This window comes from Trachemys scripta, chromosome 7 (genome assembly GCF_013100865.1).
Source record: "Trachemys scripta elegans isolate TJP31775 chromosome 7, CAS_Tse_1.0, whole genome shotgun sequence".
NCBI lineage: Eukaryota > Metazoa > Chordata > Testudines > Emydidae > Trachemys > Trachemys scripta.
Genome location: NC_048304.1, coordinates 97,538,870 through 97,562,935, shown reverse-complemented (window position 1 = coordinate 97,562,935; position 24,066 = coordinate 97,538,870). Strand labels below are relative to the sequence as shown.

The 24,066-nt window shown below is 38.8% G+C and overlaps 1 protein-coding gene across 1 annotated transcript in view; it reads left to right on the top strand.

Moving 5' to 3' along the window:
- The window catches only part of ADGRA1 (adhesion G protein-coupled receptor A1), a 458,486-nt gene that overhangs the window by 144,828 nt on the left and 289,592 nt on the right, over positions 1–24,066 (top strand). Inside the window, exon 3 of the mRNA XM_034776097.1 lies at positions 20,874–20,945. Coding sequence (XP_034631988.1) covers positions 20,874–20,945 — 72 coding nt within the window. The remainder of the gene's footprint in view (positions 1–20,873; positions 20,946–24,066) is intronic.

Here is a 24,066-nt window from a genome sequence, read left to right as displayed (position 1 = left end):
ACCCTGTGAAAATAGTCAAATTAGTTTGACATGCCGTCTACCATCTCAGCTAGATGAAATATGCATCTGACATTTTAAACAATGATGTCATTAAGGTGACAAAAATTATTTATATTGGATGCTGTCATCTTTTACAAAGATTTATCGAGTACAGATTTATAAATTTACATAATGTAAAATATACTTTTGGTGTGGCTTGAAAATGTACCCTGATTTTACAAACTACAAACAAACTAAAATCTTTTACCATGTTAAATTGGCATTTAAAATAGTGACTATGTACCTCTGCTTCTACAAGCGTTTCCTCACTGATACCTTTAACTGTGGGGTAGGAGCAAGATAGGAACTGGTCACAAGTTTGGAAAGGTACAGTACATGTTAGAATATTCTCCTCCAGCTCCATTTTGACTCCCTGCTTATTAATGCTATAGTACCCCTCAGGCCTTGCAAGGAGCAAAGAAAGCAGATTGCTGCTTTCCCATGCACTGATGTTCAGTTTTTCTGCCTCCTGTGGGCTTGTATCGGCTGTTTCTGACATAAAAGCTGACCTTTTTGAGCAGCAGATTGGATGAATCTAAGGCATAAAGGGAGCATTTAAGAAATGGAGGGGTGGACTGAATGAAAACTCAGACACTAGCTAACTGATGGTAGTGGCAGTGATGGTGGAATATTTTTAATAGTGGGGGTGCTGAAAGCCAGCCCCATTACCCTTGTCCATTCCTCCCCACCCCCAGAGCTGAGGATAGGAGTCCCAGGCATGGGGCCAAGACCCAGGGGGTGCGGGGCCGGCTGCTGGGACCCCGGGGCCAGCTACAGCCCCCCCGCACTGCTAGTACCTGTGCCTATGGGTGGTGCGGAGGGAAGCTGGGAGATGAAAGTGGGGATGTGGGGGATAAACTGTGAAGAGAAAATTTATTTCTTGGATTGTGAACTCCCTGAGGAAGGGACTGTATCCTTATCTTGGTCGTGTGCAGTACGGAGTACACTGTCCGCATTGAGCAGTAATTTTCATTGACGAACACAAAAGGCCAGATTCTCTACTGCGACTGAAGTAGTTCAACACAGAAGTGAGTTGTTTTTTCTGCCCAACTGGTTCTCAGCCTTTGGGCTCCAACCTAAGTCAGTTGACAAGGATCTTAAAGTAACTGTGCATCAAATGAGAATAGCTGGAATACATCAACGTTCCACCTATGCCCCCAGCACATGCTCTATTACAGGGCCAGTGGACAGAGCTCCCTTGTGCATGGAGAATTCTCATTTGGCCTGATTCCTGCCCCTTTGTGGCACCAGAGCAACTCCAAGGGCTGGAATGGTGAGAAAATCAGGCCCTTAAATGTGTAGGGCACAAGGATGATGCTCCATTATATGAGAAAATAAATTATTTCAGTGAAAGAGAGGGAATACATATAAATGCATGAGAGAATGCTAAACAGTAGAAACAGAGGAGGAAATAGAGACATGTGGAGAGTAAGACAAAAAGAAATACGAAAGGGAATGAAGCCATAAGATAGCTTTAAGTAGAGTCCTGTGCGGATGTAGGAGCCCCAACCTCCATTCCCAAGCTCCCTTAAAGGACCTAGGAAAAGGATGGGGGTTGGCTCCTTGTTGTAAGAGATGCAGATGCCGTAATCTCCCTAACTCAGCTCCTTTTAATTGTTGCTTTCCTTCAAATCCTTTTCCAATATGTTTTGTATGATAACTGTATCCCTTCCATACTGTGTGACTGCACTGGACATCTGCTGCAAGGAGGTGCCAGCAAAATGCGTGGCTGCCTCCCCCACACCTTTGCAAAGCTCCCAGATATTCACTGATTCTTCCCCATACCATCCCTAGCTTCCACCCTCTCCCCTTTTTTAGTCCAAACATTCTTATGTTTTTATGTTCTAAAGTTTGGGATACTATTTGGTTCCCACTCTTTCCAGACAGGGGCTGCAAGACTGTGCCCAACTAGAGCTAGACACTGCAGTGATTCAGGCATCTGGTGAACTGTATTTGCATCTGGTGTCCTCTCCTAGGCCAAGACTATACCAGGGGCATCAGCTGGTTCCATAGCATGCCCCTCTTTTCATGGCAGCTCAGAATTGCCTCACTCCCTGGGTCTAGATGTGAACTGCCCAACAACCTGGAAACCCTGCTTGTGCACCCAGTCTACAATACTGTGCCCATAAGTCCACACCACTAGTCTCTCTGCATGGTTCTGAAAGTAGAAAATCCGCTCCGATTCTCTAATGGGAAGGTCTCACATATGTCCTGTCTGTGTACTTGAATGCCATTGCCCAGTTGCCTGAATGGTGTCAAGCTCTAGCTCGGCCATAGTCTTGCAGCCCCCATCTGGAAAGAGTGGGAACCAAATAGTAGTCCAAACTTTAGAACATAAAAACATAAGAATGTTTTGACTCAATATGGCCAATGAGCCATCTAGCCCAGTATCCTATTTTCCAACAGTAGTTGTTACCAAATGTTTCAGAGGAAATGAACAGGACAATTTATCAAATGGTACATCCCTTGTCATCCAGTCCCAACTTCTAGCAGCCACAGGTTTAAGAATACCCAGAGCATGGGGTTCCATCCCTGATGATCCTGAGCAATAGCCATTGATGGATCTTTCATCCATGAACTTATCTAATTCTTTTTTGAACTCAGTTATACTTTTGGCCTTCACAACATCCACAGGCAACCAGTTCCACAGCTTAACTGTGCATTGTGTGAAGAAGTACTTCCTATTGTTTGCTTTCAACCTGCTGCCTATTAATTTCATTGGGTAACCCATAGTTCGTGTGTTATGTGAAAGGGTAAATATCACTTCCTTATTCACTTTCTCCATTCGTTATTGTATACACTCTATCATACCCCTCCTGAATTATCTCTTTTCCACGCTGAACAGTTCCACTTTTTAATCTCTCATCATATGAAGCTGTTATATACCCCTGATCATTTTTGTTGCCCTCCTCTGTACCTTTTTCAATTCTAATATATCGTTTTTGAGATGGGGTGACCAGAACTACACAAAGTATTTAAGGAGTGTGCATACCATGGATTTATATAATGGCATTCTGATATTTTCTATGTTAGCTATGGACTGTTTAGTATGGAAAAGAGAAGACTGAGAGGGAACCTGATCACGGTTTTCAAGTACATAAAAGGTTACATGGAAGAGGGAGAATAATTGTTCTTCTTAACCTCTCAGAATAGGACAAAAAGCAATGGGCTTAAATTGCAGCAAAGGAGTTTTAAGTTGGACATTAGGAAAAACTTCCTAATTGTCAGGGTGGTTAAGCACTGGAGTAAATCGCCTAGGGAGGTTGTGGAATCTGCATCACTGGAGATTTTTAAGAGCAGGTTAGACAAATACCTGTCAGGAATGGTCTAGATAATACTTAGCCCTTCCATGAGTTCAGGGGACTGGACTAGATGACTTCTCAAGGTCCCTTCCAGTTCTATGATTCTATGATCTCTTTCCTATTGGTTCCTAACATTGTTAGCTTTTTTGACTGCCACTGCACAATGAACAGATATTTTCAGAGAACTAACCACAATGACTGCAAGATCTCTGAGTGGAACAGCTAATTGAGACCCCCATCATTTTGTATGTATACTTGATGGTTTTCCAGTGTGCATTACTTTGCATTTATTAACATTGAATTTCATCTGCTTTTTTTTTTTTTTTTTTTTTTTTTGGCCAGTCACCCAGTTTAGTAAGATCCTTTGTAACTCTTTGCAGTCTGCTTTGGGCTTAACTTTTTTTAGTAATTTTTGTAACATCTGCAAACTTTGCCACCTCATGGTTTATCCTTTTTTCCATTTCATTTATGAATATGTTGAACAGCACTGGTCTCAGTGCAGATACTGGGGGGGGGGGAGGGGACTCCACTATTTACCCCTCCACTCTGAAAACTGACTCTTTATGCCTGTATTTTGTAACTTTGTAAGCCCATTTTTGAAAACTGTTAACAAATTGGTAAGTTATGAAGGGATTTCCATCACCATGAATAAAGAGGGGGCCCCTCTCCAATGATTCTTTTTACTGTCTATGTCCTCACTGCCCTTATTGGGCCAATCCTTGCCTTGTCCCACCACCCTCCCGTAGCATTAAGAACTCACCTCCTCTCCCCTCCTCAATTTGGTTTTCAAGATCCTGAGGATTAGGGATGACCGATTGCTCTTCCCATTGTAAACTCCTCCACTCCAAAGTGCTTCCCAAAGTATCTCTTGCTTACTCAAGCACTAGCTTGCTGTCTCTAAAAGCTGGAAAAAACACTATCAGGAATGCATCCTTGACCAAGGCCACCTCCTGTCAGCGTCTACGTATTTGTTAGAGTACCTTCACCAAATTTCTAAGCTTTTTTAACAGTGATGGGATGATGTGGATAAAAAGTCAGACTGTGCTATACTAAAAATGGGAGAAATTCAACCCTCAAATGTGTGTGTTTGCACACAATTCCAAAGATTTATTTGAGATCAGATTTGAGCCAAAAATGAGGGAATTTACTATCCTGTATAGATTCATTATCAAATTTGATTTATCTTTTCAAACATTTTTAGGTTACTCTAAAAACATCTTAAAGCAGATCTTAAAAATGTCTAAAAATTACTAATTAATAGTTTTAGAATCCAAAACCCCATAGAAAGGAATCTGGCTTCCAGTCCACTCCCTTGGTCAGTATAATTGTGCAAGAAGAATTGAGAGTTAATGTGGATAAATAGTGTTACAAAGAACCCCGTCAATTTGTTAAATTAATCCAAAATGGGTTTTTGGCCTAGTTACATCCTGCCAAAGTTCTCATGTTGCCTCCTATAACTGTCTAGTTGTTTTTTTGCTTATTGAGAAAAAAAAATGTTACTCTCTATGTACAACTACCTCGCAGAACTTCAGCAAGAACTATATTCAAAGCTGTTCTTCCTATTTACGTGGGCAGTTTAATACCCACAAGCAGTAACTGAGGCTGGATAAATTCTAACTATCTTAAACCAGAACTGGAAGCAGTTTCCAGAAAAAAATAGTTTTAAATTCAGTTTTATTCATCTGAACAGCACAGAGGCAGTTTTAACAATACAGAGACTTTCAATTAACTCTCAAATTACAGGTATTTATCAGGGAAATTAGAAGTGGTATTTGAACTGAGGATAGAGTGGAACCATTTGTCTGCAGTACTACTCACAGGAATTAAAATCAGCTAAAAAGGTGGCCCAGGAACTCTTCCCCTGGAAACATTTGTGGATGTAAAACAGAAGTTTTGGAAAATAATTTCAAACAGTTCATGCATGCAAATGACAGAGCATGCAGAGCGGTCTTAGACTGGGTACCTGCGATGATTAATCTCCCTTTTCATACAAATAGAAAAGAGTTCACACAGATTTTCACTGTACATTCTGCATAGATGAACATGGCTCAAATCTGATCTCAAATCTTTGGAATTGTGTGCAAACACACACATTTGAGGGTTGAATTTCTCCCATTTAAGTATAGCCCAGTCTGACTTTGTAACCTATGTCGCTTACAATGGATAAAAAGTTCTAAATTAAATGTAATGACACATTGTGTGTGTTCTTCAATGTCAGTCTGGGATAATCTTCCACAGCAGAAAAAAAGTAAGACTCAAGCATGTGTTTCCCTTTAAAATATTATTTCTATGTTTTAGTAATTCATTCATTATAGTTCTCAAATGTAAACAAAGTACATGCTCACTTACCAAATGTATTTGTTAATTCAGTGTAAAAATGCCACTTCTCTAATTTATTATAGAAATTTAATTTAAATATACTTCTGAAATACAGGCATGAGATATTTAATATACTGTATCAAAAGTGTATATTTCTGTTAACTGGTAACTTCAGAAGAGTGACTGGAATTTGATCGCTGAGAATATTATATCGATAATGTTGGAACTTTGTAAATAAATAAATGCATTGTTAGAACAGAGAATAACCATTCTGATAACAGACCTGAAATCTGCCACACAAACAGCAATTATTATATTGTATGTAATTTTCAGTCTTTATTTTGTTTCATTTGTTCTATATGCTTAGGGTGCAGTGAGCACTGGTGGCCCTGGGACACATAGCAGCATATAAATGTGAAAGTATCATTTTCTATCAGATTTTTTTTTTAAAGGTCCGGCATACATTTCCCAATCTTCTTTGCAGGCAGCTTGTTCATTTGCTGATATTGTGCTATGAATTTGTGCCCAGAAAGCAGACGTGTGAGTTAGCCAGTTACAAAAAAGATCGAGCGTGTCTTAGGAAACCTAGTCCACACAGAATTATCCTCTGGGCATACATGCTCAGAGGGGTCCCAATGGGTGTACATATTAAAGAAGCCTCAGGCTACTTTCAGCTGCCAAACTCTTCATGCTCATCAGTGTCTCCACGGAAATAGCTAGACTCCTGGAAGGTTCCATGTCTAGCCACAGGTACATGTGGAGACAGCACATGCAGGGGAGTAGAGGAAAAGATGCCTGATGAATGCAATGTGGCTCTCTAAAAGCTGGTTATAATGAATCTATGGGCCATGGAGAACCAGTTATCGACAGACAAACAGCCATCAGCAGTGGTAATCAGCAGAGAACAGGATTTAGCATGTAGAACATCTCACTGTATGTCAGTACAGTTCTGATATCTAGTGCTCAAAATCCTGTTTCCAATGTGTCACCCACACATTGGTGTAGGCTGAGCTCCTCTACTCTGTATGCCTCCCTTGGCATTCATTGCCTCCATTCATTCATTCCTGCTGGTTCCTTGTAGCACTAACTCATGGCCTCCTGGCTGGTTCTCTTAGTTATTACCTCCAGCCACATGTAGCAGTGTCTTTTGCAACAATTAGAGCCACTAATTCACAGACCTTAGCTAACCCTGGTGTATACCCCTATTCTCATCCATTCTGTATCTGTTCATTGTTGGTCTTTAACGGATAGTGAGGAAAAGACCTAGGGTAAGGAAATTAATAATATGTGGCTGTTCTGTTTGTGGAGAAGGAATTGTGTGGTTAGAAAATGAAAGGTTAAATAAGTTCACTAGTAAAACCTAAACATCTGTCAGATGCTTGGCTACTACCTCATTAATTCTGTGTAGGAAGGATAAAATTATTCATCTGCCTGGTTGGAGATTGTATTTATTGCTAGCCTGTGACTTCTGGGTCAGCCTCAAATAATGTAAAAATTGGTAAAGGTTGAGATGCTAATAGGTGCATGCGCATGTTATTGTCATAAGTTTTAACAGAAATGCTCCATTTCAATAAGGGGTTAAAATAAAACTTATAAACAGGTAACTATGCATGATGAGGCTATAATTCCATCAAGGAGTTCTAGTCACTCCACAAACCATGAGACAAAAGCTTGAGTAGTTTATATAGTCACTGGAATCCTTATTGGAATGACAGCTTCCTAATTCAAAATAGTCTTATTATTTGATATAATTTCTGCACCTGACTCCTGGATCCATGCCCTGCAGAAGCTTTTGCTTCACCTACTTTTTCTTCTCTGAAACACAACAGTTCAGCTTCTGCCCTAAGCTCCCTTGTATACTACTCCCTCTATCACCCTTTGCTGCCAGCAACTTCTGTGCCCTTGTCTAGTCTACAAAATGTTACTGGGTTTGAGTACTGTTGTGAATGGTTGGCCTAACTGAATGCAGTTTAGCAGTCAGTGTAGACCCAGCACAAAGCATATGGCTAGCCATGATTAAGTTCTGCTGAGATCGGAGTTTAATCACAGTTGGCTGATCTAGTGCTGAAGATGATTGATCCAAGTTTACACTGATGGTTAAACTGCGTTCAGTTAACATGATCAATCACAACTGTGTTTAAACATTTTGTAGTGAAGACAAGGTTTACGTCTGCAGCCAGAGTGGCTGTTGCCTTTGCCTTCAGACTGATTTCTCCTTGCAGTGTGATTCAAAGGTGGGATACTACATATGTCAATTAGTGGACATTTTAGCGTATGCATGGATTTGTTTAAAACTGTGGTTTGTATATTATGTAACAGGAGCATAATTTGTGTTCTTGGAGATCTCGGTATGTAGGAGTTGAATGAGAGGAAAGCTTTCTAGAAGAGTAAATATCTGCATGTAAAATTTGCTTTTTAATTAGTAACAATCTGGAGTATATTCATTTTTTTCATTTTTAACAATGTATTACTGTGTCTATCCCATGGGGATATATGAACTCAAAGCTGCATGTAGTGTTCAACTTGGGTTTTCTGCTCCAGATTAGCTGCAGCCACAATGACTTCCCTATATTTATTTATGTACAGTAATAAAACACCAAACCTAAGTTAAACTCTATCTGTGATTGACAGATTCTAATTTCTGTGCATCTGCACTCCAATTTCTCATTGGTTGGTATCATGATTAAACTTCGATTAGAACTTGTACCTAGTCAAAGACACTCCCTGAAGCCAGCATGCCATAAATTAATATTTTTTAAAATTCCAAATTAGCAAAAATGCAATCTTCCAAAATATATTTAAACAAAACAACCCCTCCCCTCATTTAGGACAACTATCTTTACTTACCAAGTGTGGTGGTGTTTTTTTTTTTTTTTAACTACAGTTCCCATTCCGTTTCTTTAATTGTCTTTAGGTTGAGCAGTGTGTGGTGTGTAGCACTCACATGTGGCTGTTTTTGTGTAAACTATACACATGAAATTAATTCCTTTTGGTTACTTGGTGCTGGTGAATAGATCATCAGGTTTGCGATTAGGAATATAAGGAAAGAACAAGGTGGGTAGATCACAAGATATAAGGGAACTCTGGGCTTTTCATGAAGACAATGACAATAAACAAACATACAAACAGTGCTGGAAACTCGACTGCATCAGGCAATGTTATGTGACCAGCACTTACAAGAGTAAGTTAGAGCAAGTAAGATGGGACAATAGCAGAGGAAACATTGGACAATCACTCATGCCAAATAGTTAGCCTAGTTTTTCTCTGAGTATATGGAATGCACAGACCAAAACACCATTCCACGCAATTACATTTAGATTATTTATACTAAGAAGCAAAAAAGAGAGTCTAACAAAAGTCTACTTCAAAACTAATAAAGCGTTAACGTGGCTAAGTTGCACTCTCACATCTGGACTAGAAGTTTAAGTTCAGAGCCCTGTCAGGATGTAAGGACATACCAAATGATAGCACTGCAAAGTATGCTGGGAATTATTGCACTGTTGGAGGTATTGTCCTTCAGAAGAAATGTTATAACTGTGGTAACTCTGATGGCAGCAGATGTGAAAGTGAAACATCCCACTGCACTTTCTGTAGAGGTCAGAGAAGGACCCATGTGTCTTGGCCAACATAACGCTTCTACAATTTAAAAAAAGAAAAAGAAAAAATCTAAATGGGCTGTGGGAGATAGTGTTCAGTTACAAGGTATTATAACAGTCACTGTGCTATTATTGTTAAAACTAATTACATTAAAAAAGTTTTAGTAGTTTTCATATTCAAAGTATGCCATAATACATCAAATTCTGTTTTATTTCAGTTATATATTGATGCTCTTTATTTAGTATTTTTAAACTTGTCTCTAAATTGCAACTAGCAGCCTAGTTATTACAGCACATTCGGTGTGAGTTGTCATCCTTAAATAAAATAGGTTCAGTCTATGTGAGAGACGTTGTTGTTGTTTTATATCTCATTATAGTAATTGAATATGGCAGGGTAGGAACTGCTGACAATTCCTAGCATTGTGTAGAGGTGGAAGGTATTTTTTTTTTCTCCTGTCCTCAGGTCTATTGGCATAGGTAGCCCTACTAGTAAGTATCATGAATTGAAACATAAAATGTGTGTCTATTAAATAATTACAAATCATAGAACATCACAAAGGAAATTAAACAAGGAAGACATGAATATTTAAAAGTGAATTAATTTCAACCCAAAACACTGTAGTGGCTCCAAAGAAGCAATTGCTGTCTATCTGGTAAATAGAAATATCTCTTGGGGGAATTCTTAAGATAAGCAGGGATGTATTCTTATCTCTTAACATTTATATTCAGTGCAACCTTGACTTTTCTGAAAAGTGGTGTAAACAGCCTTACTCTTCATCACCCCCCACCCCTTCCAAAAAATGCAAACCCCAAGACTTTCAGAGAAGCATTGTGTGCTGTGTTGTTGAGGGTGTTAACAGCTTTTGGTTAATAGAGAGTTGGCTTATACACAGTTTCTCTCTCTGAAATAGGTATGGTTGTAGTTATTAACAAAAATAGCTACACAGTGGGATGTGAGAGTATGCTTCACTATATCCACTCAATCAAAGGAAAGGTGGGCACTGAATCATTGGCTCGAGACAGGCATACTGTGGTCAGATCCTCCTGAAATATCTTCACATAGATTTGCCAACTCACCTTAGTTCTTGGTCTCTGTTGCACCTGATGAAAAGTGATCATCTTAGCATTAGATGTGGTTCTCAGCTTGGCCCTGTCTGTCCTGTGGCCTTCCACAACCACCACTTATTATAACCATGTTGTAAAAGCACATCGTTCTTTCAGGTACATGATCCTACAGTCACAATTGGGTATAAGTCCCATATAGTTCAGTTGGAGTTTTGTAAGAGTAAAGAGAGGAGGATTTGACCTCTGTGTGTGTGTTTTGTTTCATAATAACAGACAAAATGCAAAAAGCAATGTCAGTCATATTTCACTGGTATTTGGCATCTGCTCTATGACTGACTGAATTTCTCAGATCATTTTTTCTAATGTCTGTAGTACCACAATGACAACTTTCCAAACACAGATGTCCTTTTTGTACAACCAATAATTTTTATGAAAGATATATCAATGTCAAGAACTCGAACAAAGACTAAACATACTTGTTATAAATATGTATTCAAAATATTTTCAGTGCATACATTTTAAGTGAAAGCAAGTTCCATGGTTTCTGAAGATATAATCACCAATAATCTAAAACAGTATGCCCAATTTGTCAGCATCTAACTTGTCAAGGGAAATATGTTTTTTGTTAATGAGATTTAGGATTAAATATAGCTATTTCACCATAATTCATTATGTTATATGAATGCATACAGTAAACATGAATCATCAAAAGTCTCAAGGACATCTTTGGATAATCAGAGGTTCAATTAGACAGGGAAGCTGGATGGCTGAGAGGGAAGAAGTAAGCAGCTATTTTGTGCCCATTAAAGTTTCTACATATAAAGGTTCATTAGTAGTTTCTTTCCCCATCTCTTCTCTACCACCATAAGGCCTTTGGGAAGTTGACCATTCAAACACAGAGCTCTCCCTGAGTTTAGTCAGTTATCTCCATTTAACTGAACTGCAATTATCCAGTTAGTAAATGGGAACCAGTTCAAAGATCAGAGGCTCGAGGTGATAAGCTCTCAGGTAGAGCGGGGCAGAAACCGAATTTTTCATGTAATGGGAAATTTTGTTATTTTGAAAAAGAAAATCAATTCTGAAACAAGCAACAAAGAGTCCTGTGGCACCTTATAGACTAACAGATGTATTGGAGCATAAGCTTTTGTGGGTGAATACCTACTTCGTCAGATGCATGTAATGGAAATTTCCAGAGGCAAGTATAAATATGCAGGCAAGAATCAGTCTGGTGATAACGAGGTTAGTTCAATCAGGGAGGGTGAGGCTCTCTTCTAGCAATTGAGGTGTGAACACTAAGGGAGGAGAAACTGCTTTTGTAGTTGGCTAGCCATTCACAGTCTTTGTTTAATCCTAAAATGATGGTGTCAAATTTGCAAATGATCTGAAGTTCAGCAGTTTCTCTTTGAAGTCTGGTCCTGAAGTTTTTTTGCTGTAGGATGGCTACCTTAAAATCTGCTATTGTGTGGCCAAGAAGGTTGAGTGTTCTCCTACAGGTTTTTGTATATTGCCATTCCCTGACTGAACTAACCTCATTATCTCCAGACTGATTCTTACCTGCATATTTATACCTGCCTCTGGACATTTCCATTACATGCGTCTGACGAAGTGGGTATTCACTCACGAAAGCTTAAGCTCCAATACATCTGTTATTCTATAAGGTGCCACAGGACTCTTTGTTGCTTTTTACAGATCCAGACTAACACGGCTACCCCTCTGAATTCTGAAACAGACCAAAAACTAAAAATTACCCACGAAACAGAATTCCTAAAAAAGAAAGAAAAAATCATTTTGGATTTTGTTTAGATAAAATCAAAAGGTATTGTTCCAATGTCAACCTTTTTAAAACTTGCACATTTTTGGTTAAAACAATGAATTTTGATTTCAAATGAAAAATTAAAGTGTTCTGTTATGAAAATGTAATGAGACATTTTGACAAATAAAACTTTGTCAAAATCAAAATCAGCATTTTTAGTTGGATAAACCTATTTTATGAAAAATTTCTAACTAGCTCTGTTCTAAGCACCCTGTGTTACTCTTTAGGATGGTTATATTTTTAAATGTGAGGGACTATTAGTCTGCATCGTTGTGTCTGAGATGCTGAAACTGTGTGGGGGAGTGCAGGGGTTGCTTGTTATATCACATTTCGTACATGTTCATAGAATCATAGGACTGGAGGGGACCTTGAGAGATCATCTAGTCCAGTCCCCTGCGCTCATGGCAGGACTAAGTATTATCTAGACCATCCCTGACAGGTGTTTGTCTAATCTGCTCTTAAAAATCTCCAATCCTCCACAATCTCCCTAGGTAATTTATTCCAGTGCTTAACCACCCTGACAGTTGGGAAGTTTTTCCTAATGTCCAAACTAAACCTGCTTTGCTGCAATTTAAGCCCACTGCTTCTTGTCTTATCCTCAGAGGTTAAGAACCATTTTTTTCCCTCCTCCTTGTAACAATGTTTTATGTACTTGGAAACTGTTATCAGGTCCCCTCTCAATCTTCTCTTTTCCAGACTAAACAAACCCAATTTTTTCAGTCTTCCCTCATAGGTCATGTTTTCTAGACCTTTACTCATTTTTGTTGCTCTTCTCCGGACTTTCTCCAGTTTGTTCACATTTTTCCTGAAATGTGGCACCCAGAGCTGAACACAATACTCCAGTTGAGGCCTAATCAGTGCGGAGTAGAACGGAAGAATTACTTCTTGTGTCTTGCTTACAACACTCCTGCTAATACATCCCAGAATGATGTTCACTTTTTTTGCAACTGTGTTACACTGTTGTCTCATTTAGCTTGTGGTCCACTATGACCCCCAGAACTGTTTTTGCAGTACTCCTTCCTAAGCAGTCATTTCCCATTTTGTATGTGTGCATTTGATTGTTCCTTCCTACGTGGAGTACTTTGCATTTGTCCTTATTGAATTTCATCCTATTTACTTCAGACCATTTCTCCAGCTTGTCTAGATCATTTTGAATTATAATCCTATCCTCCAAAGCACTTGCAACCCCTCCCAGTTGGTATCATCTGCAAACTTTACAAGTGTACTCTCTATGCCATTATCTAAATCATTAATGAAGATATTGAACAGAACCAGACCCAGAACTGATCCCTGCGGGACCTCACTCGTTATGCCCTTCCAGCATGACTGTGAATCACTGATAACTACTCTCTGGGCATGGTTTTCTAACCTGGTATGCAACCACCTTATAGTAGCTCCATCTAGGTTGTATTTCCCTAGATGGTTTATGAGGAGGTCATGCGAGACGGTATCAAAAGCTTTACTAAAGTCAAGATATACCACATCTACTGCTTCCCCACATCCACAAGGCTTGTTACCCTGTCAAATAAATCTATCAGGTTGTTTTGACATGATTTATTCTTGCTTAATTATTTGCTCCATTATCTTTCCGGGTACAGAAGTTAAGCTGACTGGTCTGTAATTCCCCAGGTTGTCCTTATTTCCCTTTTTATAGATTGGCACTATATTTGCCCTTTTCCAGTCTTCTGGAATCTCTCCTGTCTTCCATGACTTTTCAAAAATAATTGCTAACGGCTCAGATATCTCCTCAGTCAGCTCCTTGAGTATTCTAGGATGCATTTCATCAGGCCCTGGTGACCTGAAGACATCTAATTTGTCTAAGTAATTTTTAACTTGTTCTTTTCCTATTTTAGCCTCTGATCCTTCCTCATTTTCACTGGCATTCACTTTGTTAGACATCCAGTCATCACCAACCTTCTTGGTGAAAACCGAAACAAAGAAGTAATTAAGCACCTCTGCTATTTCCACATTTTCTGTTGTTGTTTTTCTCCCCTCATTGAGTAATGGGCCTACTCTGTCCTTGATCTTCCTCTTGCTTCTAATGTATTTGTAGAATGTTTCCTTGTTACCCTTTATGTCTTTAGCTAGTTTTATCTTGTTTTGTGCCTTGGCATTTCTAATTTTGTCCCTACATACTTGTGTTATTTGTTTATATTCGTCCTTTGTAATTTGACCGAGTTTCTACTTTTTGTAGGACTCTTTTTTGATTTTTAGATCATTGGAGATCTCCTGGTTAAGTCAGGGTATTCTCTTGCCACACTTCCTATCTTTCCTACGCAGTAGGATAGTTTGCTCTTGTGCCCTTAATAATGTCTTTGAAAAAGTGCCAGCTGTCTTCAATTGTTTTTCCCCTTAGCCTTGCTTCCCATGGGGTCTTCCCTACCAATTCCCTAAGTTTGCTAAAGTCTGCTTTCTTGAAAGCCACTGTTTTTATTTTGTTGTTCTCCCTCCTACCATACCTTAGAATCATGAACCCTACCATTTCATGATCACTTTCACCCAAGCTGCCTTCCACTTTCAAATTCTCAATCACTTCCTCCTCATTTGTCAAAATAAAATCTAGAACAGTCTCTCCCCACTAGCTTTTTCCACCTTCTGAAATAAAAAATTGTCTCTAATACATTCCAAGAACTTGTTGGATAATCTGTGCCCTCGGTGTTACTTTCCCAACAGATGTCTGAGTAGTTGAAGTCCCCCCAAGTCCTGTGCTTTGGATAATTTTGTTAGTTATTTTAAAAGCCTCATCCACCTCTTCTTCCTGGATAGGTGGTCTGTAGTAGACCCATACCATGACATTATCCTTGTTTTTTACCTCTTCTATCCTTACCCAGAGACTTTCAACAAGTCTGTCTCCTATTTCCATCTCAACCTCATTCCAAGTGTATACATTTTTAATATATAAGGCACCTTCTCCCTTTTTTCCCTGCCTGTCCTTCCTAAGCAAGCTGTACCCTTCTATACCAATATGCCAGTCATGTGTATTATTCAATCAAGTCAGATCTGTGATGCCAACTATGTCATAGTTTTGTTTATTTACTAGCATTTCAAGTTCTTCCTGCTTATTCTCCATACTTCTTGCATTAGTATACAGATATCTAAGATACTGATATGATCCCCCCCCAAGTTCTGTCTTCTCTCCTTTATCCCTGCTATAACAGCCCATGCACCCCCACAAATTCCAACCCTTCTCCCCCCCAGGTCTCCATGTTTTTGACTTACCTGTGGGCTTTGGTCACCTGCCCCCTCCTCACTATGTTAGCTAGTCTGTATTCAAATATGCTCTTCCCTTTCCTCAATAGGGGGACCCCATCTCTGCTTAGCAGTCCTTCTTCCTGGAACAGCATCCCGTAGTCAAGGAAGCCAAAGCCCTCCTGGCGACACCATCCTTGCAGCCAGGCATTCACCTCCAGGATGCATCTGTTCCTGCCTGGGCCCCTACCCTTGACCGGAAGGATCGAAGAGAACACTACCTGCACTCCCAGCAACTTCACCCATACTCCCAGAGCCCTGTATTCACTTCTGATCTGCTGAGGGTCATACCTTGCAGTATCATTAGTGCCCACATGGATGAGTAGCATGGGGTAGTAGTCAGTGGGCTGGATGATCCACAACAATCCCTCCATAATGCTGCCTGCCAGGGGCCTGTATCCGAGACATACCTCTCAGGATGCCATGTCAGTGTGACAGATGGGTGCCTCCGTCACCCTCAGAAGAGAGTCACCAACCACCACTATCCTACGTTTCTTCCTGCGAGTGGTGGCTGCGATCCTCCCAGCTTTGGGGGTACATGGGTTCTCCTCCTCCATCTTTGGGTGATTCCTCTTTGCTCATTGCCAGGGCAGTATAACTGTTTTCCAACACCATGCTGGGTGGGTTGGAAGTAGGAGTGGAGCACTGCCTGCTGCCAGAAGTAACCAGCAGCCACTCTTCTACCTGTGACGGGGCCATATTCTCCTCCTCCTCCATCCTCTGTAGCTGGATAGCTTCCTCAGCCTTGGATGTGAATACTCTCAAGGAATTCCTCATGGGTGTGGATGCTCCTCAGCCTAGCCACCTCCTCCTGTAGATCTCCCACCTGCTTCCTGAGAGATTCCACCAGCAGGCACCTTTCACATTGGATGTTTCCCCTAGCCTGGCTTTCTGTGAGTGGAAAATTCAGGCCACAGTCTGCAAATCCACACCAGGATCTGGGTAGAGGCATCCATGGTCAGGTTGTCAGTCTGGATACAGGCGCAGGTGGAGGAGACAAAAGCAGCGTTGGCACTGGCGATGCAGCCCTTCCTAACCTAAGCCATGTTTGCGGTCCCCTGTTCGCTAGCTCCCCTTGGTCACTTAGCCTCTGGCTTTTAAGGCCTTCTCTCCTAGGTCAGCCCTGTCTCCTCATTAATCGCACAGGGGGAGGGTGATCACAAAGCTGATTGAGGCTGATCAAAGATGATCAAGGATGATTCAGTGAACAAAGGCTCAAATAGTCCCCAGACTCTCAATCCCAATTGACCATGTAACTGAAATAATCTGAAAGAGAGAGAAAAACACAAACAGCCAAACAAACTCACTCATCCCAAGATTAGTACTCTCACCTTGTTCATTCAGCAGGAGTATCTCCTTCTCCCCCTCTAAACTCCCTTGTTTGTGGTCCCCTATTCTACGTATGTTCTAATTTGTAAATAGAAAGGAAACTGTCTTCTGGTAACTTTTTGAAACATACCCTGTTATTATTTTTCCCATTCATATTTAGTCAAGATCATGGTACCACACCATAAGTATCTCTAACAACAGTAATATAAAATGATGCAAGACGACATGACTTTCCAATAAATATACTAGTCATATTTTTACAACTGTACAACCTTGATATAAACATTTAAATTTTTACAACTAGAATGGACTTCATGTAGCTACATGTATCTGTAATTGTAACAGCAGTTTAGTTTTGATTTATTTTCAGGTCATGCCACCGGATGTATACACCCACACCACAAATGACACATCATTTAGACTAAGAACAGCAACTTAGAAGTTAAAATTCAGTGTCATAAAACCATAACTATTAGTTATAAAATGCATTTTTGGTCACTTTAACTGGGTCATACTACAGCCATTGAGTATTACAGTGGTAGGTCTTTTTCCTCATTTCCTACGGTTGGCTGGTGCCAGAGTTGCTTGCATGGAGTATATGTGTGCATGTGTGTGGCCCAGCCTGGGCTGCTGCTTGGCATGTTTAGGATCAAGCCTTTTGCCAAACCTCAGGAATATCTTCTTGGGAGGAAGTGTAAACATGCAACCAAATTAGCCTGGTTTCTTTATTTAACTCAGTGAAAGTTGATACTTACTATAAAGCTTCAATGTAACCAGCTGCTTTAGCTAAATTAGAAAATGGCAGGCCTATATTTAATATTTTGGCAAAAGTCATTCTGTTTGAAACAAAAATACTAGTTAAAGGTAAGGAAGTAATAATAATCAAGTAACATTCTTATTGCAGAAATAAGAAATATAAATGGTATGCAATTGTGGTAATTTTCACATTTATTTTGACAGTATTGTAGTCTACAGTGGGTGCTAGATAGGAAAAGATTAAGTTAACAGTATACTGACACATTATGGAATAATCACAAGACGAACATACTTACCGATGTGATGCCAGGACTGTGGGTAGTATATCTACAGTTTTCTGGGAAAAGCTGTCACTAAAATGACCTACCAAATTCTAGTATCATTTCTAAAATAAGGAGAGCAGATGGCCTAGCTTGGCCATCCAATTGATAGACAGTTTTCCTGGAAATGGTCTGGTTTTTACTAACATTAGGCTGTACTTTTTAATTCCTGCAGATGATAATTCAGGATCATGCTTCTTTTTCCTATGGGCTTTCACAAGTTACCTAGAAATAGAACAGAGTTTCCATGGGCAAATACACAGCAAATTTCAATAAGTCTAAAACCTGGTGTCAACTTTTCCATTTTGACATACATTAAAATGCACCCGTCAACAATGTTCACTCCATTCTGATTCTTTTAGATTTGTCACTAGCCATTGGTACTCTTAACTATGAAAGAGGATCTCTCCAAATATATCATTTATGGCTTTACAGATTATAATCAACAACTTGAATTTCACATTGAAATTAATTGGCAACCAGTGTAGAATATGGATGATTGTTGTAATGTGTTCTTATTAGTTTAACCTCTCTAAACTTGGACATCTGCACTAGATGAAGCTGATAAGTGGTCTTCAAATTTATCTGCATGTAGAGTGCTGTGATGGTATAGACTGAATATACTAAGCAGGCAAAAGGTTACACCTTTAAGTAGCTGAGGTATTTTTCAGGTGTCTTGACTGGAGAAGGCTAACTCCTGATGTTATTTGTGGACAGAGTTCAGTAGGCTGCAAGGTTTTATTTTGGATTTCGGAGAGTTAAGGGAATTTAGTTGTGGTTGAAGTTTATACAGGGTGAATAACCCGGATCACCAAAAGAAAATAATCTGCTGGTTAACCTTGACCAAAGGCTCAAGTATGTCTTCTAAAAGGCCTGGGACACTATTCAAGAGATCTACAAATGCATTGCAGTAGTCTAGTCCATTAACAGTATCTTTGACAGTATGAATATTGGAGTAAATGTGAATATTGGAGTACTCCGTTCTTGCTTATGTGCGTTTGTAGATTGAGCTGTTGCAGAATCTTTGAGCTGGCTAGGCTTTTTTTATTAGCTGCAGTAATAATCACAGTATGATTATCCTGGCCCAGGTTTATATTTATAACTTCAACAAGTGACTACCTAAATATGCTCCTCTGGCTGAAATGAGGGATGAATAGTAGAAATGCTGTGAGGCATTCACTCCTCCTTCAGTCTCCTCCAGTAAGGTTTGAATATTACTGTTGTTTGCCCGATAGCCTTGCTCTTTATTGTATAACGATAACTATATAAACAGTTTTTGCATCGAGTCAATAGGAAAAATTCAAATGTTCACAAATATAGAAGTTACTGGAACTCCTTGTATGTAAGCGGTCATGGTCTCCTTCTTAATGGAACTGGGGGGGAAGTTATGTGAAGCGAGCTTTCAGTCAATAGGTGACTGAAGAATATAAGGGAGACAGAGCATTAATGGACCACCAGCATTAAAGCTAAGCAGCATTAACACACAACACCTTATTGAAACAGTGAATGTAGAGGTCTGCCTACATAGTTAGCAAAAGATACAAAAAGTTGGTTTCTCATGTGTGGCTCTTATTTGAAAATATGTCCTATTCAGAATAAATATTGTGAGTGAAATCTGGCCCCATTGAAGTCAATGGCAAAACTCCTGTTGACTTCAATTGGATCAGGATTTCACTTGGTATGTATTGTATTTGCAATAAAATAGAAATCCATAGCTAGGGTGACTCATACTGGTGCTGACATATCTACACTGTGGTACTACCAGAAGCAGTGCATCCATTGTAGATGGCGATAAAGTGTCCTGTGGCACCTTATAGACTAACAGAAGTATTGGAGCATAAGCTTCTATAAGGTGCCACAGGACACTTTCACTTTTTACAGATCCAGGCTACCCCTCTGATACTTGACACCATTGTAGATGGTTGGTTTTCGCCAGTCTGAGGGCAGGCCTAAACTATAGCCTAACTCGATATAACTTGCGTCACTCAGGGGTGTGAAAGCTCCTCCTGCCCCCGATCGATGCAAATTTCATGCTGTCCACAGCAGTGCTATGTTGGCAGGAGACGCTCTCCCACTGACATAGCTTCCATTTCCTGTGGAGGTGGAGTAATTATGCCGACAGGAGAGTGCTCTACTATCAGCATAGTGCGTCTTCTTCACCAGATGCGCTACAGCGGCGCAGCTGCACCAATCTAGTGCTGTAATGTAGACTTGCCCTGAGAAAACCATCACTAATATTATTGAATGCCAGCCATCCACTATGAGTTTCATACTGTTTAAAAGATGAACACCAAGAGTCTACAAGAATTTACAGCAGATATCTCGTATGCCTGTCTTTCTAATTACCCCCAAAACGCTCTTCAGCATCTGAATCCTGGAGAGCATCAGAAAATCTCATAGTAGAGATTGAATTGAGAGCAGAGTCACTGCCTCAGATACTGCGCCAGTAGCAGATGAGTTTACTAATGCTAGTAAAATATTCTTTATTTCTACAACATCTGATCCCCTGGATAGTTGGTATCTGAATAGTTGCCAAGTACAAAATGAAGCACCTGTCTGCCAAATATGTATGTGTGCCAATGCACTGTGCTGATCTATCTGCACAATATACCAAATGCCAGTTGCTTTGCTTTCCGTAGGTGGGAAGGAAGAATATTTTGAGTGTAAAAGGGCACAGCACAATGAATAACAACCAATAGGTTGATCTAATTGTTTCACTCACTTTAAAATGTTCTGTTGACTAATGCATTTTCCTTAGGCTGGTAAAGCTGGCAAACTTGTTTGGGGGAATTTTTTAAAAAGAATTTAAACAAAGGGCAATATTTATTTATTTTTAGCCACATATGTTTTCCCCCAATCTTAACCAACTCTTTTTATCGCAAAATCTCCCCGTTGATTTCCGAATTGTGAGCTTGTTAATATTTTTCATTTTTGCTATGTAAAATGCATGCAGTCTGGTTTTGAGTTAAGCCAAATAAAGATTAGGATAAGCCTTAGTATGTTATCTTTTTTGTTCTTCTGTTCATGTATAAGAATAGTATTCTAGATAGAGTGATAATTAATTGCTCCTCCTATATATCTCCAGAGATCTGAAGAATAACTTGATTAGCACTATTGAGCCTGGAGCCTTCCATGGACTTTCAGAACTGAAGCGCTTGTAAGTATTAATTCCAATTGAATTACTCTGCAAATTGTGTTCATATCGACATTTCTGTCCTTGGGGGAACTTGAGTATGCCACCAAGCAATAATAACAGAAGGACTTCAGGCAAAGGACATAAAACCACATACTGTACATGGATTCTTTTAATCTTTTTTTCTTCTACATAGGTCTTATTCCTATTTTCCGCTCTCTTTTGGGGCATGTTTTAGAGTATTTAAAAATATCTTTTTGTCTTCTAGCAAAGAAACACCCTATTAAATGTCTAAATAAATAAGTCTGTAGTTGATAAGTTTTTAAAAAATGTGTAACTAATGACTTAACTAGTACATTGAAATAAAAATTCTGCATACTAACTTCTTTTGTTATGAGGTCCACTTTTACTCATACGCACCATAGGTCAGATTTATAAAACAATTTCCTTGAAAGGAAGATTCTGCATGCTGAAGAAGTTAAGTTCTCCAATTTCTTGTCTATTAAGTCCACTCTACTCTGTGTCTTTTTTGTTTTTTGTTGTTTAATCTCTTTGGTCATACTTTACACCATATTCTTCAGAATACTGGTGATCATGTGATAACTGTGTATTTTTGAAGTCAGGTTTTAAAATATTACTTCCCTACTAATTTGATGCAAAATAATGGGGTCAAATTTCAAATAGTACTTTTTGGTATATACCTTTATATTCTTAACTCATTAATTCCCTGACAATATATTCAATTAACATTCTTTGGCTTTAGTAAAGGACTTTGATATCTGCTAATTTTACAATGTCTTGTAAATAGCAGTGTTAATAAACATCAAAGAATGGTGAATGCAGTTATGTTTATAAGTAAAGCCCTATACTGCGTAAATTCTTCATTTAGAGCTTGTGGATGGTAATTTTACGAAAAATAGATGGTTATATAATCATACGCATTTGCTGTTTAGTTATAATCTCTATATTTGAATTTTTTTCTGTATTGCATACACAGATAATTAAATTGTAGTGCAATGATGAGAATGAATGTTAATTACTGATGCGGCCATATAATCTAATAACACAACCCTGACCTCTTGTGGAAAGAATGGGTAACCTGTAAAAGCCATGATTTAATCTTTCTGAGTCACAGGAAAGAAACATTTTGAGGAAGTAAAAGGTTGACCACAAAAGAGAAGGCAAAGAAGTCAAAAAGGTATTAGGAGATGGGACAGCTAGCAAAAAGACTGCTCAGCAGAAGCTCTAGTCACCCACGGAAATCCTGAGATATTCCTCGCCAGACTTTAAAAAGATGTATTCTGTGTTTGGTACTGATATGTTCCATGCTTATCCACTAGGAGAATGTTCTTGGATAGTAGAAGATCACTACACAATATCAACCAGAGCCAGCTCTAAATAAAAAACTTTATTGAAGTCTGAATGCTGTAATTACTTTGACTGTACTTGCATTCATTTTACTATTGTTTCACAATGTCCCACGAGTAATACAGCAAGCAGCTGAAGCTAGTGTAACATAGGCCACTGAAGGAGAGACATAGTCTGAGCTGGGTAAATTGCAGGCTGTTAAGATCCTATAAAAATTAACAATTTCTCCTGTGTATAACCCTTTCTGAGAACTGATTGTATTGTGAGAATTCATTATTTACAATGGCAAACTGCATTACCATATGGGTTAACACAAAATGATGGATACATAAAAAATAAAATTTTGGGAAGCACAAAAATGTGGGACTAATTTCTTTAACAGAGGAATATTTGTTTTCTGTGAGATCAATTTCATGAGTCAACATTTCTGATGTAAATATTTTGCAACTAAAAATGAACACCAGATTTTTGTAACATGCAGCAAATTGGGCCTAAAATAATAAGGATCAGTTGAGAGGTATGTGCAGCAAGCTGGTGCGAGCTGTCATTTCTCTTTGCTAATGTTTCATTAGGAAAAATGGTTTACAATGAACAGATTTCAGTTACTGCCAGCTTATGCAACATATTGTGAAAATAGCATTTGTTATTTTAGAGGCTGAGAAGAGGATACGTGTGCTGTAGTTTTGTTAGAAATAGCCTGTTACTGCATGTCTCTTCTTGAGAACTACATGAATAGGATAGCAAGATCATTTTTAGTTTTGTGATTTTTTTTTTTCTTTTGGCTGAAATCTACTTTTACACAGTTTTGCCACATACTGTGATCCATATTCTGAAATCTCTGCTCAGTCTTTGCTAGGCAAAATTCCTATTGATTTCAGATACAGTTTTGCCAAGTAACAATTTTACGATTTGGCTGTTATATTTTCCTTCCTTTTTTTTTTTTTTTATTAAACTACAGACTTCCTGGACAATCCAGTGACACTGACATATTAGAAAAAGTACTGATGTATTTCTGTTTTATGCTTGTGTTCATTATGGGGTAATGATCCTTTTGGTATGAAAAAAATATAAATTAACATTTTTAATACTACACAAACTGCTCTTTTTCTGGACTAGTCCAGCTACTATAATTGAGACATATATAATAAAAAAAATATGCTATATTTAAAAATTACTTTAAAATGTTTAGCTGCACAAGAATATTTTCATGTCTAGTAAGACAGTAATATTTGATTATCTAAAAGTTTCATATTTTTTAAGTATTACATGAAACACAGTGAGTTTTAAAAGATGCCCTGTTCCTTCCGTAATTTTTTTTTTTTTTGGGTGGCTCTCCAAGATTCTGAGGATTTAGTTACAAGATGGCAACATCATTCCTCAAATTATTATTTTTGCGTTCTTATTTTGGACATGTGTGTTGACACATGCAGAGGATAATAGGAGAAAATAGGGTGGCAAAGAAAGGTGGCACAATATGTGAAGCGATAGCAATCTGGTTCCCAAACAGAGTAGATTTAATGTTGTAAAAGGTTATCTGTTCATTTGAAAGATGATTAGATCATTGCAGTTATCACAAAAAAACATAGTTGAAGAAATTTAAGTTAAAATTACAAACATTTGAAAGTCAGGAAATTCGATTATAGTTGAGAATACACATAGAGTGGAAAAATCTGGAATTATGCAGCAAAGGCTTCCTTACTTGCAGCTGTCATTTTGTAAATGGTGGGAGAGCCCTGGTAGCTGCCTCTTGAAAGTGTACGCTGTCGCAGTTACGAAT